This window comes from Drosophila willistoni, chromosome 3R (assembly GCF_018902025.1).
Source record: "Drosophila willistoni isolate 14030-0811.24 chromosome 3R, UCI_dwil_1.1, whole genome shotgun sequence".
NCBI classification, from domain to species: domain Eukaryota; kingdom Metazoa; phylum Arthropoda; class Insecta; order Diptera; family Drosophilidae; genus Drosophila; species Drosophila willistoni.
Window position 1 is genome coordinate 16,712,340 of NC_061086.1, and position 17,294 is coordinate 16,729,633.

At 33.8% G+C, this 17,294-nt stretch overlaps 2 protein-coding genes across 2 annotated transcripts; one reads left to right on the plus strand and one right to left on the minus strand.

Moving 5' to 3' along the window:
* Nucleotides 1-82: 82 nt before the first annotated feature.
* LOC6650317 (interaptin) lies at nt 83-3,059 on the plus strand. Its single transcript, XM_002074179.3, has 2 exons — nt 83-1,979; nt 2,038-3,059. The coding sequence occupies exons 1-2, from the start codon at nt 165-167 to the stop codon at nt 2,887-2,889; spliced, it is 2,667 nt and encodes an 888-aa protein (XP_002074215.1). The 5' UTR covers nt 83-164; the 3' UTR covers nt 2,890-3,059.
* Nucleotides 3,016-3,878, minus strand: LOC6650318 (non-structural maintenance of chromosomes element 3 homolog). The gene has a single exon (XM_002074180.4). The coding sequence runs from the start codon at nt 3,812-3,814 to the stop codon at nt 3,104-3,106; it is 711 nt and encodes a 236-aa protein (XP_002074216.1). The 5' UTR covers nt 3,815-3,878; the 3' UTR covers nt 3,016-3,103.
* Between the last annotated feature and the right edge of the window lie 13,416 nt (nt 3,879-17,294).

The window sequence follows — 17,294 nt, forward strand, 5'->3', positions numbered from 1 at the left end:
TAATTTTAAATAATTATAGAACTAGTGTAGCCCTGAATTTTCGGCGTTGCCAGTGAAGTTTAGCTTGCTTGAGGGTAATTCGGTGCGTGTCATACGGTCACACTGCGGCCTAATTTTAAATTTAATTTTAAGAATAGAGTTTGTTTATGTTTAAATGTTGAAAAATGCAAAATTCATTGAACCCCAAAGAACCAAGCGGGAACGGCTCTTCACAGGAGGACATAAGTCTACGGCTGGCCGCTTTAAATCAGTGGCAGGATGAACAGAAACGTCTCCTTCAGGAGCGTCAGCAGAATCAGCGTCAAATGCTTGGATTGGAGCAACGAAATATGTATAAAATGTTGGGTCTTCTTAACAAGGATACAGACACTCAAATGGGAGACGATGACGAGCGAGAACAGTCGGAAAAGGAAGAATTTCTAGAAATGCCAGAAATGGCAAATACAAATGAAAGTCAGATAAACCTAAAACCACAACCAAAGCGTCCGTTCCTGAAACGTGGAGAAGGCTTGAAGCAGCGTTTCAAAATTAGTCCCGATGAACTACGCCTAGACAATTTACCCCGCTACAAGTTTGCCAATGCTCATCCTCAATTTCGGAGAACTATGCCAGTGTCTAAAAAGAGTAGTTTAAAAAAGCCTGCACCTATTCGCAAAGAATCAGTTCCCCCGCCCCTAGATCTTCAGGAGCAGCAGTTTCAGGAGTTACTAATAAAATCTAAGAATTTTTGTCAGTCTACACCTGATCTCAAGTCCATTACTTCCTCCGCTTCCCACTCTACTCACTCAACTAATTCGTCAGCCAAAGTTCGCTTTGCGGAACAAACGGCAGATGATGAGATGACGGAATCCTCAGATCCAAGTCCGTTGGTAGGAGTGAAGTGGGCTCAGGTTTTGGATACCCAAAATATCAAAGCCATGCCACTTATACAAAGGAGATCGGCACAAATACGAGTCGAGGACGACTCCAATGTTAGCATTTTTGAGTTACTTGAGCAAAAAGCCACAGAGGGTAATTTTGATATGAACTCCAGTTGCATTAGAACCTTTATGGCCCGAAAAGATCAGCGTCAACGAGAGGACATAAAAAATGAAACAGATCAGATAATACTTACACAACAAATGAGGCATCTTCGCCTTCAGCCAGAGATCAAAGAAATTTTTGAGGATAAAGATGAGGAAGACCAGGAGAGGGAGCCGCAACAAGAGGACGAGGACGACGAGGAGGAGGATTCAACATTGACCACCCATCAAAGAGGAAAACCCCAAGTTCGGGTCCGCTTCTCAGACTCAAATGACACCCACTCGTATTCTAATGAATCTACTTTAACCGACAATGTACAACTTTTTGAACAATTCAAATCCGCCCTTTTCCAAGCACTGGAGAAAAACAAGCAACCATCTGCAAGCTCCCAGGAGCAGGAAGATCTTCAATCTAAAGCAAATTTGGTACGCCAACGACTTGAAGAATTGGAGCAGGAGATAGCCACCTTTAAAGCACAAAATTTGGAACTTCTTCGTCTTAAACAACAACATGAATTGAATCAAGCCAAATGTCAGGAGGAACATCAAGAAGCCATGGATCGCGTTCATGATGAGAAAATTCAAGCTGAAATCTATTTACACGACGAACGCATGAAAATCGAAGAGGAACGTCGCAAGTTCGATCAACAAATGCGTCTCCAAAAGAGCAGTGCTCATTCGAATAATAAGAAAGAAATATCGGCCCTCAAACAGGAAGTGGAGCAGCTGCAACTTCAGCTTAAACAGAAGGAGCAGCAGCATGTTTCAGCCCAAGCTCGTTTACGTGCCCAATTAAGGGCCAGCGAGAGAGAGCAGAAAAACTATCGCGATGAGATCGAGCTATTGCACAGAGAGAACAAACGTCTCGAGCAGGAGCTAATCAAGATTGGTCGTGAAAATAATACCAAAATGTTGCAAGAGATCAATAGAAATATAGCCAGATTAGCGCCAAAAGTGGTAAGAAATTATATAATAAGTCGAAATTCTATTATAAATTTAAATATTTACTTTTCAGCTACCTACAAAGACCATTACTCAAGTCCTTGATGAGAATGGCAGACGCACGAAATCCCTGGACGGCGTGCCATCCAAAGCTCCGAACAAACCCAATTCTAAGCCACGTCGATCGTGGAGCAGAAGTAAAAAGAAACCAGAATTGGAGGAAAGTGAAGATGCATCAAGCAATTCTGATAACTTCGATGAAGACGAAAGAGTTGTCACACCGCAGGGTGCCAAAGAGCAAGAACCAACAGCTTCAAAAAAGTCAGAAGCTAATACAGATTCCAGTCCACTCAGCGATTTAAAACGTGAGATTGTCAATGCGGATGGAAGCCGAGATATTTGGTATCCGAATGGCAACCTAAAGAAAATTAGTGCCGATGGCATGACCATAAGAATGCTATACTTTAATAAGGACATAAAGGAAACGGACATACGCGAGGGCACCATTAAATATTATTATAATGAGACCAATACTTGGCATACAACATATTTAGATGGATTAGAAATTCTTGAATTTCCAAATGGCCAAACTGAACATCGTCATAAAAATGGCACCATTGAGATACATTTTCCCAATAACTCCATTAAAGTGGTAGATCCTAATGATACGGAAAAACTTGAAGAATGGCGTTACGCCGATGGCACACATTTGGTTCAGTTGAGAAGTGGTGATAAGATACTTAATCTACCAAATGGACAAAAAGAGATACACACGAAATTGAATAAACGTCGAGAATATCCAGATGGTACTGTTAAACTAGTTTATCCCGATGGAAGCCAAGAGACACGCTATTCAAATGGTCGCGTGCGACTGAAAGATAAAGATGGCAAACTGATAATGGATACGGATTATGCCAAGTATTAGCTGAATGAAATATAATTGTTAAATGTAGAATTACAGCACTTAATGAGATTAAGTTCTAAGATGTAGATAAAATTCCAATAACTTCATAAATTGTAAAGTTATGTTAAAGCATGAAATTAAACACAATGATTTTACAAAGAAGGATATATTAAAACATTAAAAACAGAAAATGCCTTCTATTTACATTTAAAGGTGTTTATAAATTATAATATATTTACTGCTCAGCTTGTTCTTGTTGACTTTGGGTCGCCTTTAAACGTTGCTCAATATATTTAGGATCCTGTTGGAACAGCTTCGAGGCAAACTGTATCATTTGCGGATACGAAAACTCCGCCTTGGCCCGGAGACCCCATTGAAAGTACACCTTGGGATCATCATATGCACTCAACTCTGAACGCTCTCGCTTTAGATAATGCTGACGCACAAATGTCTCCTCAATTAGCTTCTTTAGATCATTGCCAAAGTATCCATGTTCCTCATCCAATCGAATGTTTAGTAAGGCTAACATTTCATATAATTTCTGATCCTCAATCCTATTGTCACGCAGAAATATGTAAAGCAAAATAATGAGCAGTAGAGTAAATTGGGGACGCTGTGATTCCGTCAGCTCATATATGGACACCATGGGCGAAGTGGCCACGCAAATGTAGACTTTGTTTTGTGGAGTAGAAGTATCCAATAATCGGAACGCAATGCCAAATCGCCGTTTCAGCTCCTCTACCACAAGAGGAAGGTGTTGCCTTAGCATATCCTTGCCCCCAGCTACAACGTGCATGTCCTTCTCTTTGATAGCCACTTTTTCAGCAGAATGATCCAAAATAAATTTCACTATACTCTTAACTTCTTCGCCCACTCTCTGCTGTTCTCGATTTTGAGATTGCGAAGCTCTTTGACTATTCCGGTAAGATCTAGACGTGCTAGCCATATTTGTGGTTATCCAAAACTAAAAAACAGAAATTTGACGAGATTTCTTTTTAAAATTGTTTAAAAACAACAAAAATAATAACAAACAAAAACCGCCTCCTCGTTGCGATCCGATAATTATCGACATGGCAGGGTTCCCATACCTCTCATTCAGAAGAATAGGGGTAGTGTTGCAAAGAAACATTAGGTCATTTGGCGCCAATCGATGTGTTTTTAAAAAAAAAACGGTTTCAACCCAGCAAAATTAAAAATTTTTGCCAATTGCATATTTATTTTTATTTGTTGGTCATTTGCTTCTTTGTACGTTGATATTATAATTAAAAAGTCAGCATTTTTTAAACAACTACAGATAAATTTATCGTATCTGCTGCCAATTTTGTTTCAGCTACAGTTTTAAATAAATTTATGCTTTTTCAAATTAATGGAACGCCGAGAATTTTGAAAAAAAAGGAAACACATTTTTTATTAATAACCTTAAGAAAAAAAACGTATATTTGATTTCTTCTCTTCTTGTTGAATTTCTTTGTAGGAAGTAACTGGAGTCGGTCGCCGAAATTTACAACAATAATGTTGTGTTCTTGGCCAAATTTGATAATCAATCAAGAATATAAAATAGCAAAAATCTTAATGAATACTCTAACTCGTAGACAAGAGCACAAACAATAAACTTTGATAAGAATAAGAATCTTCTTTACAATAATAACAAATTATGAAAGAATTCCAACAAAAAATAAGACTCACTTTAATTCAGTCAAATCACGTCAAAAATTCTTATAAATACAAATATGAAATCTGATAGAAAATTAGCAAGGGTGTTCAAATTTTGTTCAATTTTTATTTAGACCGACTTTTTGATGTCAATGTAATGCTCTCAATTATCTCGTCAATGCATCCACCAAGTGTGCCAAGTGGTTAGAACCTATTCAAGTGTGTCCTTAGATTATTGATTTATGGTTTTTATCGTTTTTGTCTCTGTCAGATGCTCAGTGTGCGAAATTAACTCAGTCACATTTGATGTGCATTTGAAATCGTAATTTTGCATAGGAGATTGTGGGTATTTTGATCTTTTTCAAATAAAAAAATTGCTTAAAAATACCGGAAAGCAGCAGGAAGCAAACAACTTTCAAACTAAAAACCAAAAAAAAAAAAGTAAAACAAAAATAGATGCAACATGCGAATGACACACAACGAAACGGGTAACATTCGCCATCAACAAATTAAGAAAAATAAATAAAAAACCTAAATTGATACCAATGTGGAAATCGGCAATAGTTCCGAACAAGTGCTTCGAAAAAAATAAAGTGTGCAGCTCAAACGAAAAAAAGTAAACCTTTTGTTAAAAGGAAGCAGAGTACAAAAGTTAACAAAGTTTGGCGGTCACTTTTAATTGATTTGTTCGACCATTGTTGAAACTAAAAACAAAAGCAAATACATTACAAAAGGCAGTCTTTAAACTGTCAGAACTATATAAGAATGGATATCCGTTTTAGTTATGCCTGAGATAAAGTAATCATTTCAAAAGGAATTTGCATACGATTATTTAAACAAAAAAAAAACCTAGAAAAAACTTAAGTGAAATTTATCTTTTAGAAACATATGCCCTTCTCATTGTCAATGTTTTGAACTTTCTATATACATATGTACCCACATTTACCCCACATTTTGCTTGGAGATGATTGTACAAACATCATACTAAAATGCTTTCAAAATTTTGCGCTTTGTAATGTAAACTTTGCCAAGTTTTTTTCTTCATTTTTATGGCTCGCTGGCTAATTGTAGTTAGTCTCAAAGTTGATGAAGAAAAGTTTATGTTATTTTTTGTTTCTTTTGAAAAGAAAGTCAAGGTCTTTCTCTAGAGACAGCGAGAGACTTAAGCAACTTGAACTTGTCATACGACTTTTTCGTATATTTGGTTGGGCGAGATGAGGCTGGGAAGAGCCATTAAAATTAGCGAGTGCCATAAAGCAAGTCATTTAGAATTTTCATAATAAACACAAAAACTCATGACCAACCAGTTTTCGTTTTGGTATTTTTTTTCGCTTTGCTTTGCGTATGCTCAAAAACTATTGATAAATTATTAACGAAATAAGCAACAGCAAAATGAAAGAAACAATTATAGGCGTTAAGAAAAAAAAATTGATATTCCCATGTGAAAGTTAAAAATACCCTACATAAGAAGTACTACGAGTATGCTAAAAGAATATGAAGAATATGAAGTTTTCATTTAGTAGTTTTGAAAACACAGTTTTAAATTATATTTAATTGAATAAAGGATTACGATCCAAGACTTTTACAGAGGCTGAAGAATACCTTTTATGGCAAGAAAGGAATGTCCACCATTTTAACCCCCGTGGATCTGCCTCAAAGGTTGCTTTTAATATGAATTCAATATTATAAACGAATTATGGTCGTTTAAAAATTAATAGAATACAACCTTTATTAGTTAACCACCTTATGCTTTTCTATTACAACTACAAAACCAGTTTCCTATATTCATATACATACATACTTCTCTTAATCTTGATCTTTGTGCTTGAGCTTTGTCAAAAATCAATATTGCAGATTTCTTTAAGCGATTCTTTCTTTCTTTTTTATTTTCTGGTTCTAAAAAATTTACATATTGGCGCAAATATTCTGGTTTGCTGTATTGTTTCGGGTGCTTGAAAGTGGTCTACCTTCAGCTCTTGTCCAACGAGTCTCGAGTGCTGGAGTGCTAGAGTGCTTGAGTGTGTGACTGCGATTGTGATTGGTATTGCTCATTGATGCTAAACACACGCGCTACAACATGAAATAGCCGGCATTTCGATTAGATTAACAAAAATATGAATTCTGTTTCTTCTCGTTCTTCTTCTGCATCTTGTTTCTTAAATGTCAAATTAGCAACAACAGCTTCAGCATGTTCTAAAGTTCAAACAAATGACTTGGGCAAGAAACTTGCTTTTGAAGAATTCTCCTCTTGTTTTTTGTTTGTTACTAATTAGGAGCTCTTCTTTCAATGCTGACCTAAATGATTTGTTTCCTTTGACCTTTAACACTTAATAAATTTTGAAAAAAACTGATAATCAAATTAAGCGCCTATCAACCAATATTTTTCTTTTTCCCCTTAAATGAAGAAACATTTCAAACAATATGAGTAACAATTTAAGCATTTGAGGGTTAAGTTCACTCGTGCATGGAAAATCACGTATACGCACGATGGACTTAAAGTAGGCAGAGACTGACGACATAACCCCCTAACCCTGGGAGTGGAGACTCATGTTGAATTGGTAGGCAATTGAGTAAGCAATTAATCGCTAAGCGGATCTAAATGATGAAGCAAATGCAACTAATATAAAACATAACAAAAAGAAATACTAATTGCATGGAGAAATATGAGAAAATTTTGTAGGTTCCATTACGTAGGTATAACTGTATTGAGCGCCACGGCTAATTGGAGTAACCAATAATATAGACTATACCACTAATAAATTTCTAATTTCTAATAACTTTAAATTTACCTTTTTCGGTAAGAAAGTAAGCTATAGTAAACTACATTCTAAGCATTTTCAAATCGAGATTTTGTTCCCTGTGCCCAAAATCATGCTAAAGATTTCAAAACTTAAACTGTATCAAAGCACAACTTAATCAACTTAACTAAATCACCTGATTAATATTTATATATTTGCCTAAACACAAATCGTATGCTAAATCTTTTGATTTATGGAAGGGGATGTTTTCTGCATGTTTTTACTTTTGTTGGTTTGAAGGTCAATAACAAAAGGAGAAGCAAAACATAAAATAGTATTAAACTTTTAACAGTTTATTTATATCTTTAACTCTGTTGTCTTTCAAAATTTGGCTTGAATTTCATTTTATAATGACCTCTTCAAGATGCACGATCTCATCTCGTTTGAGATGTTCTTTTATAAAAAGGTTTATTAAGTTTCATTTTTCGTTTCTTACGCTCAACTTAAAAACACGTATAATTAATTAGTTTTCTACCGTTGGTCTCCAAATTAATGGAGGGAACTTCTCGATGTTTTTTCGCCTTTTTACTAGAAATTCCCATTGGATGAATCATTTTTTAGGTCTACGCCAAATAAATGTTAAGCGAAATTGTTAACTTGACAAAATTGTCAATTGACTTTGGGATTTTTTTTATAGATTTTGTGACGTTTTTTTAGTACTTGCTGAAGGTCGTTGTCGATAAACTCAAAATCTGATTCACAATTCACTTAGTATGCAACTGGCAAAGCAGCCTTGAGAGAGCACAAAAAAGAGAAGAAAAAAAAATTAACAAAATCCAAATTGTTGCATAAATCTTTTAACCTGCTTCCTGTCCCGCTCTCTCTGTGTGTGTGAGTGAAAAACTTTCACAAGATGCTTTATATTGAGTTTGTTTTTCTCCTTTATTATTTTGTTTTTTTTTTTTTGTCGCCAAAAGGCACTTTTTTTTAATAATTGTTATTTCGGTGTCGTGTTAAATACATTTATGCATAAATTTGTTTTGATGAAATTTTATGCAGTGTGCGAAGATATTTGAGTTTTAAAGAGTCAGTCATGGTCAGGGCTATTTTGAATGTGTCAACGACAGGCCATAAGACTCAAATCATATAGGAGAAAAACGAGATTGATTCATTTGCAAAACATATCATAAACTAAATTAGTTAATTAGATAGTGTCAATTAACTCGATCGGCAATTATTATTTGTTATCTTATTTGTAATTTTAATTTTTTCTGAAATATACGAAATCTTTCAATAAAGTTAGGAAATGTAATTCAGGTCTCCTAAAGGAAACAAATTCAATAATATTTGCTAACCAATCGATTGTTAACAATTAATTAATACTTTCGATCAGCTTGATGTTTGTATATACAGATATCAAAAAAGATAATTTGACTGCATTAAAGTTCATATAATCTGTTCCGTTGCTCAAATATTTTTCTATTTTAAAGATTACTCTATATTTTTTTACCTTATAAAATACCTCTCGGCAAAGGAGGCTTCTCGATAGATAATACTATACAGTGAAACCTCGATATAACGAACTTCGTTATAACGAAAAACCCAATATAACGAATTTTTTGTTAAGTCCCTTGAAAGGACTAAGGTTTTACATTTCAGTACCTATAGCGAATCAATAGATATAACGAATAATTTTGCGATCCCCCTCAGATTCGTTATATCGAGGTTTCACTGTATATCAATGGTTTATGAAAAGCTTAAATATTATGTTCATACGCATTTTATAAAATCCTTTGCAAAATGTCATGTTCAATTACGGTTTTTGATGTCAACTCTATCATATATTTATTGTGTGACATTTAATGAACCCACTAAAAATATCCATAGCACTTCCTCAGGACTAGAATAAGTTCCTACCGTTTATCTAAACGTTTGAATTTAACCTATTTTTGTGAAAACATTCAATCATTTGTGTCAATCCACTTTCATAATTAATAGTCTACAATTGTACCTACATAGATGGTCTTAGTCACTCTGACTATATTTTACAATTCTACAATTTGAAGCACTTTGTGGGAAAAATGTCCCTGGTAATGAGTCTATTTTTGGAAATTTCCCCTAATCAAAGATAAATATTTTTAAAGGTGAAGACTATATCTCTTGGCATTTTATTCACAGATATATTTTATTGTGGATTTAGACCTGCTTTGACAAAGAACAAAAGCTCATACATACTATCCTTTAACAACAATTTGCTTATTATTGTGTTTAAGCCAAATAAACATACATATTAACAATTATCATATACTGAGCGCATTTATAAGTAAAAACCTCATTTTGCATGCAAATACCAAATAAAAAAACATTCAGAATAAAACAAATATATTATATAAACAATAAACAGAAAATTCACTTGGTAACCTTTTTTCTTTGTGTTTTCTTTCGTGCTTTTGTGTTTCTTGAAGTCGTTTCCAGAAATTCACATCAAGATTATTCAAAGAAATGCCCAAAAGCTTAATGCAATCTTATGTCTTATGATGTCATATCCATGAAATAAAATTTATTTTCAGATTTTTTTCTTGGTTTTTTTGGGACAATTTTTTGTTTATCTGACTACAAGCGCAGCGGCATTTTTTATATTTTATTTTTGAACGCATTTCATTAGCGGTTTTATATAAAACTTCGTTATATTATGTATATATGTATGTAGACAAATCGGTATACATATGAATGCTGATATGTACATATGTAGGATATATATACATATGTATGTACATACATATATGTTTCTGTCTGCACTCACAACCGGTGTGGCAGCGACTCTTGGCTATCTCTTGTTGCCGGCTCTGTTTAGTTTTGACCGGGGTTTTTGTTTATTTGGTTTTGTTTTTATTTTTATATATATGTATGCATGTATATAGGTGGCTACACATATAGATTTACCTGTATACATATATACATATTCACCAACATGTCTGCCTATTTAAAATGCATTTTTTTTCGTCTTCTTCGTTTTTCGTTTCATGTATTGCATTTACTTTACTTTTACTTTCATATGCGACTGGTTTGCTGGCATGAATGGGGAAGTGTGTGTGAGTTTGTGTTTGTGTGAGTGTGTGAGTGTGTGTGTGTCTGCGAGTGTGCGAGTTTGGTGTCTGGGGCGAGTCTCCAAGTCTTGAACAAATGAAATTGTTTGCAAAGTGATTGTCAATCATTTTTGGTGGCATGTCGCTTAACTGCTCCAACAGCTACAACAATGACAACTGCTTCAGCCACATTCGTTAGGGTTTGTGGCATTTGTTTTGTTCAATTAAGAGACATTTAATGTTTATATACGCCAAGATTACTTAATCATTATTAAAGTTAGTACAGATATTAATAATTTGAAGGCTTACGGTTGCAAGAAATTTCTCCTAGTATCAGTGGCACTTATCTATTATTGTATAATTTGACAGACTGATTGTTTTCTTTGATGAATTTTGCTAGTAAGATGTATGAAACCTATAAAATTTTTGGATAATTTAATGGGAACCTAGTAGAGAATCCATAAAAGTCTCTGACAAAAAAGGTGAGTCTTCTAAATTCCATTGAATTGTTTATCAGACTCTAGTGCTTAGTGATTGACATCGACTGCGGTTTTTAGATTTTGTATGGGCGTGCAAAAAGCTAAGATAAAAGGTCTTTATTGCATTAAAAAACATTTAACAAATAAAAATATCTCGTCCTTTGGGGGACCAGGATGAAAGTGGTGTCAAAAATATATTACAATGAAAGCCTAATATCGTTGTAAAGGAGTGAGCTAAGATTTCACGGACTCTTTTTGTTAAGTTGGACATTTTTACATAACATGTAATTGTATGGAAGCGACATGAAGATTTTTTAAATTGGTAAATTGTTACATTCATTTGATATTCGTCCCTAAGTTAGTATCGATTTAAAATGTAGTTAAAATCAAATCAACTGCAAATCAAAATTGAATAGTTCAATGTTCAAGTTTATTTCAACCAATTCGTATGTAATCAATTAGCATTCGGCATTAGCCAGTTAATTTAAATTTGAATTGACATCAATCGGAAATGTGTAATATTGTAATTAATAATAATATGTTTATTTGGACATTTTAAAATTACTTGACATAAATTGAGTGTTTGTGCAAAAATGTTTCCCAGCTAGTTGCCTCTAGTTTTTGGGCGAAAGTTTTTACCCTGATCTGCATAGAAATAACTTAAAATTGAAATTAAAATCATTTCCACATTACATAAAAACGCGAGCAACAACAATTTGATTTCAAATGCCATTGCATGTGTTTCGTTATTTTATTTTTTCGTTTGTTTTTTTCCTTTTGATGATGTCTTGATTTCACATGAAAAATTTGCGCATCAAATCACGTGGATTTCAACAAAAATCAAAGCCAAAAGAAAACGAAACACAACAAACACACAAAAATGATATAAACTCTGTCCCAGACCCCAAAAAACACACACAAGAAGATAATTTACTATTAAAACTAACCGAATTAAAGTTGAATTGTTTAATGTTTCCTTGTTTGATCATTAAAAGTATTTATGACTTTAATAATTTGATCTTAGTTGTGAAATTGATGTGTTATATGATATAACTTATATTTATCAATATTTTTTATACTTTTCATTTTATATATAAATACTCATTAAATTTGAAATGTTAATTATTTGTCTTAAATTAAATTGACATCTAGTTAAATAAGATATTATACGAGATTATTAATTTTACTTTGTTCTTTCTCCTTCAAACTTTTTTTTTTACTAAGTAGTCATAGTGAGTATTAAATTCACCCAAGGCATTTAAATAGTCTAAACTCTGAAATGAATATAGCTAGCTTTAATCTAAATATAACAATCAAGGGAAAAAAACAGGAAGAAGAAAGCATTGTGAACTCTTCATTCCTCTATTCTTAATCAGGATCAAAAGTCAAGACGATCTGGCCACCTGTCTATCCGTTTGTTCGGCCCTCCCTCTGTATAAGATTCCGGAGACTAAAACAGCCACAAACAATCCACAAAACTTAGAATTGTAAGCCAAAATTTGACACATGCGGCGCAGTCGACAATTAACAAGTGTCCTAATATTGCATTATGATAGACTTTTATTTGTAGTATTCAAAATATCTAGGTCTATGTATTTTTTAAATTTTAAAAATAATTTTTGCTCCCCAAGAAATAATTTCAAAAAATATTTTTGTGATTTTAATTTTGCTCGATGTAAATTGAAAATAGGTTCCGAAATGCAGTTACTTATAAGTAGTAAATAAAATATTTAATTTGAAAGGCTAAAAGTTGGGTCGGGGAAAAATAGCATGGGCTAACGTATATACTTTTAAATCAGATCGACCAGATAACTATATCAATAGCTCTTTTATAAACAATGAAATTAAAAGACATAATGAAGAACTTAACCAACTGCACCATAATTTGATTGTTGTTTCAAAAAGCAATATTGACAAAAAATGTACAAAAAACGCTTTTATTGAAATAAAATAAAGAAAGTAAAGATACGACACTTTGCCGAGCTTTTGGGTAAGTTTGAAAACCCCCTTATAGCTTTTTAACGGTTAATTATATCTGACTGATGATTGATCAAATGTTACACAATGAATTAACCTTTCAATTGAAACAATATGTTACTTCCAAGTCAGGATTAATGAACGACTAAAGAAAATGAAGTAAGTAAGTCGACGCGCCGACTTAGGTATACCATACACCAGTAAAGCAAATATTTCAACTTTATTAAACAAATGCATTTTCACATGCTTTTTACAAGCATAGCTAAGTATCTCGCTCACTGAATCATACGAGCACCCTAGCGCCCCCACCAGCCAACGGCCAACTCCGGCCTTATGGAAAAACGTTTATATGCATAACTCGACTGTTTTTTGTCCGATTTTGATCAGTATTTTGCTGGATATTAGTATCAAATTTAAGTGCGCCAAATTTGATTGCATAAGGTAAAAAAATACGGGAGATAATCAAGTTTTTCAAATTACGGGGGCGGAAAAGGGCGTGGCAAAATTTTTATACATACAAAATGTGTGCATTTACTAAGCGAATATACATACCAAATATGGTGTCTCTAGCTGGAATAGTTTTTGAGATAAACGTTTTTTTTAAATTGCGGGGGCGGAAAGGGGCGTGGCAAAAATTTGAAATAAACTTGATCACTCTACATACTACACGAGTCTACATACCAAATTTGGTGGCTCTAGCTCTTACAGTCTCCGAGATCTAGGTGTTCATACGGACAGACGGACGGACGGACGGACGGACGGACGGACAGACGGACATGGCTAGATCGACTCGGTTGTTGATCCTGATCAAGAATATATATACTTTGTAGGGTCGGAGATGCTTCCTTCTGCCTGTTACATACATTTTGGCGACTTTAATATACCATTTCACCCTATGGGTGTATGGTATAAAAATGAACTACCTTCCTCTTTTTGTTAATATTTTTGATCAGGTCAATAAAAAAAAGTGGCCTTGCCCATTAGAGGCGCCAATTTCTTCATCATAACATATGTGTGGAAGTATGGCAAGTAAAAAGAATTTAAGATTTACATATATATTTAAACTCGAAGCGACTTCTTACATACTTATTTATGTAATTTAAACATAACATGCAATCAGCTAGAAAATTAACTTCCTCATTTCTTTATAGAGGTCAAGAGTAAAGGTGCTCAGTAAGTCGCATAAAAAAATATAGAAAAATAACATGTGCTACTCATAATGGTATACCTAATTGGCAATGAGTTCCAGACTAATGTGTCTGGGCAAACAATTCGTCTGTCTCAAAGTAATGTCAATGTAATCATGTATGGCGCCCACTAGGAGTCAGTCCTTTGAATCTACTAAGTACCTATTATTTCGATCTCTCTCTACTGTTGTAACCCTCTGTATTTGCATCTTTCTTTAACTATTTGTTAAATGGCTCTGAATTTAAAATCATTTTTCTGACACCTGTGTTCTTGGCCACCAAAATGGACGGATTCATGCAGCTGCTTTTGCGGTTATTTTTTGTACTTCTTTTTTTTCACAATTTTTTTTTTTAAATATTACTCCATTCAAAAAATGAGTGCATAAAGTTGGCTTAGTTTTGTTTATTATTCTATAGCAAAGAGATAAGCTCCAGGCAGCCAGACCAACCAACGAACAAACACAAAAACTATGGCAAACAATGGGTTGTCATGCAACTTTTGGGTGCACACTTGGCCAAGTTTGTGCAACAAGGTAAAAGTGAGTTTTTTGTTGTTATTGTTTTGTTTTACCAAAAATAACCGCAATAACTGCAACAACAATAACATCTATAACAGTCGCCGACTTCACATTATTTCCATAATTTCTGATGCCTTTTGACGTCTTTTCCAAATTTGTAGATACCCTTCAAAAAAAGGTCATTTACATTATGAAATGGACTTCGTTAAAGATAAAAGTTCTTTATAGTTTAGACATTTAAAAGAAAATTTACTGTTTCATGAGGAATTGCATGTAATTATTCTGTGTTCAAAAGCATTGTTCAAAAGTTTCAGTTGAATTAGGAAAGGGAATACAAATATTTAAATGAAATAAATATAAGCCCATCCTGTGTGTCTTTAACTCTTAATATATTTCCATTGACTGATGAAGTCTTGATTCTTGGATTTTGGTATTCGTGTTTGATGTGAGCTGACGGTTTGGGTTAAATGGGTGCGTCGTCTTCATATGAGACATTGGATTGATATTTGCATTGATGGTATTTGAAGGCGAGGGAAAAATAAGAAATCATTGCTATTCTTTATTTTGGGGAGCAGCTCGGCTTTTAAGAGAGATAAAATACCTTGAATATGACTTCTGATTATCGGTGTGTTTGTGTTTATTTTTGGGGATAAACGAAATGAATTCTTTAAGTTTATTAAAAGATTGGAAATGATTCCTTGAGTTATACGATAAGAGGAGACACTTAAGCCAAGCTTTCCCAGCTTTAACGAATTAAATGTTAAGTTTCCTAAACAATCAATAAGGCCATAGTTAAGTTATTTATTGACGGAAAAGTCTTTTGTGAAACCTTACTTAAAACAACATGATTCCCTCGGTTAATTCAGCGATATGTTTTGATTTTTAGTCTACTTTTTTTCAGTTGTGTTTTTAAGAAGTGGAAGCCAACATACAAAGCGATGTCTAAATACATTTTGAACATGAAAATATAAAAAAAATACAGTTTTAATATTTTATGTTCGGCTAAACAGTCAATTTTAATTCTTTTTATTTGTGGTATTTCTTTCAAGGCTTAAATTCCATCCTATGCGAGTTTGGCCTGAGTTGGCCTTTTGTGATCTTTACCGTTGAGTATCCAATGAAACCAAACCAAACAAACAAATAAACGTTAAGAAAAGAAGAAAACAAAAAACCGAAAAAAATACTATGTATGTAGGCGTAATGCCAAATGCTGGGTAAAGGCCTTAAGACCTTAGATTGAGTCGTTGGCTATTCAATAGTCGAAGTTCGTTGAAGTCACTTGTCAAGAAATTGCAAGAAGTTGCCTTGCCAGACAAAATTTCCGTAAATGCAATCATGGTCGTTGTCCAACTTTAAATCACTTTTCTGACTTCTTCTTAAAATGAACACCCACAATCTAGCTGAGAGTCTGAGTAGACAGCGACAAAAGAGGAAGAGCGAGAGAGAGAAAGAGTGGGAGAGCAACTATTATGTCAATGAATCTCTCACTTGTTGCTAGCTCAGCTGACGAAACTCAACTCAAACCGCAACTCAAACCCGTTTTACCAACTTGGCCCAGACAAACGTGGCCAAAGTGTGGTGAGTTTCTAGACATGATCACGGACCATGGATCCCCCTATGGCCCTATTGCCATCATTGAGCTCAGTTGGTGGACGTGCTTCAAGCGCATCGGTTGCCGTGTGCGGTAAAAAAAAAATAATAATTAGGTATTCAAACGAATATCTACTAAAAAATTTCTATTAACGTGGCCCGCCGAGTGCCAGTTTATAGAAAAAGCTAAAAAAAACAAACCTTTGCCGGGTTGGTGCCAAATCAAATAATATCATTTTGAAAGTGTCTTTTGTGATTTTTTCGTAGACAAATAACCACGAGAGTGTTAAATCAAGCTAATCCCAACAAGAGAGATAAAAAGAAAAATTCCATTCAAAATACCAAAAAAACAAGTTTTTTGTCTGCCTCCTCCACCTCTCTCTTTATGGCTCATTTTTTCCTTTTCTCTCTTTCTTTCTCTCTCTGTGTTTCTGTGTCTCCATCTTTCTCTCTTGTTCGATTTGTTTGCGTTTTGCCATTTCTCTGTAAAAGGAGTGAGAGTGAAATTGAAATGTGAAATGTCAATGCAAATTGGCCCATAAAACACAGTAAAATAAAAAAGTTTATAACTTTTACAAAATGACATCATGAAGTTTATGTTTTACATTCAAATTGGCACATAACTGTTTATATTTTGCGGTTTTCTAGTTGACCAAAAACAAACAAACAAACAAAAATACTAAGTATATACAAAATTTTGTTGTTGTTGTTTCTTTGCCACAAAAACCGCTTTCAAGTTGCAGTTGCAATTCCAATTGTTGCTCGCAACCGGTTCAAATATTTTAGCCAATGCAATTTGGGTCTAAAGTTTGTTTTTTTTTTGTTTTTGTGTTGTTGCATGATCATTGAGTTGCTGCCGCCGCCTAGCATATTTTTTCAGTTTTATTAGCTTAGGTTTTTTTTCGTTCACATTTTCACATCTTTAAGAATTGTGAGAAAAATATGTTTTAGATGTAAAGTTGCATTTCAAACAAAGAAAGTCTAGAAATTTGGCTTGACAATTGGAAGCAATACAATTTACGTAATTTTTGGGTACAAATTTCTGAAACAAAAAACTTAGGCAACGAACTTTTTATTTATTATCTTTCAATTAGTTTGGCTTGCAATCATAATAAAAAATGCTAATATTTTTACACTATAATTAGCAAACACAACTTAAAGACGTTGACTCTTTGACAAACTCAAAAGTAGGTTAAGA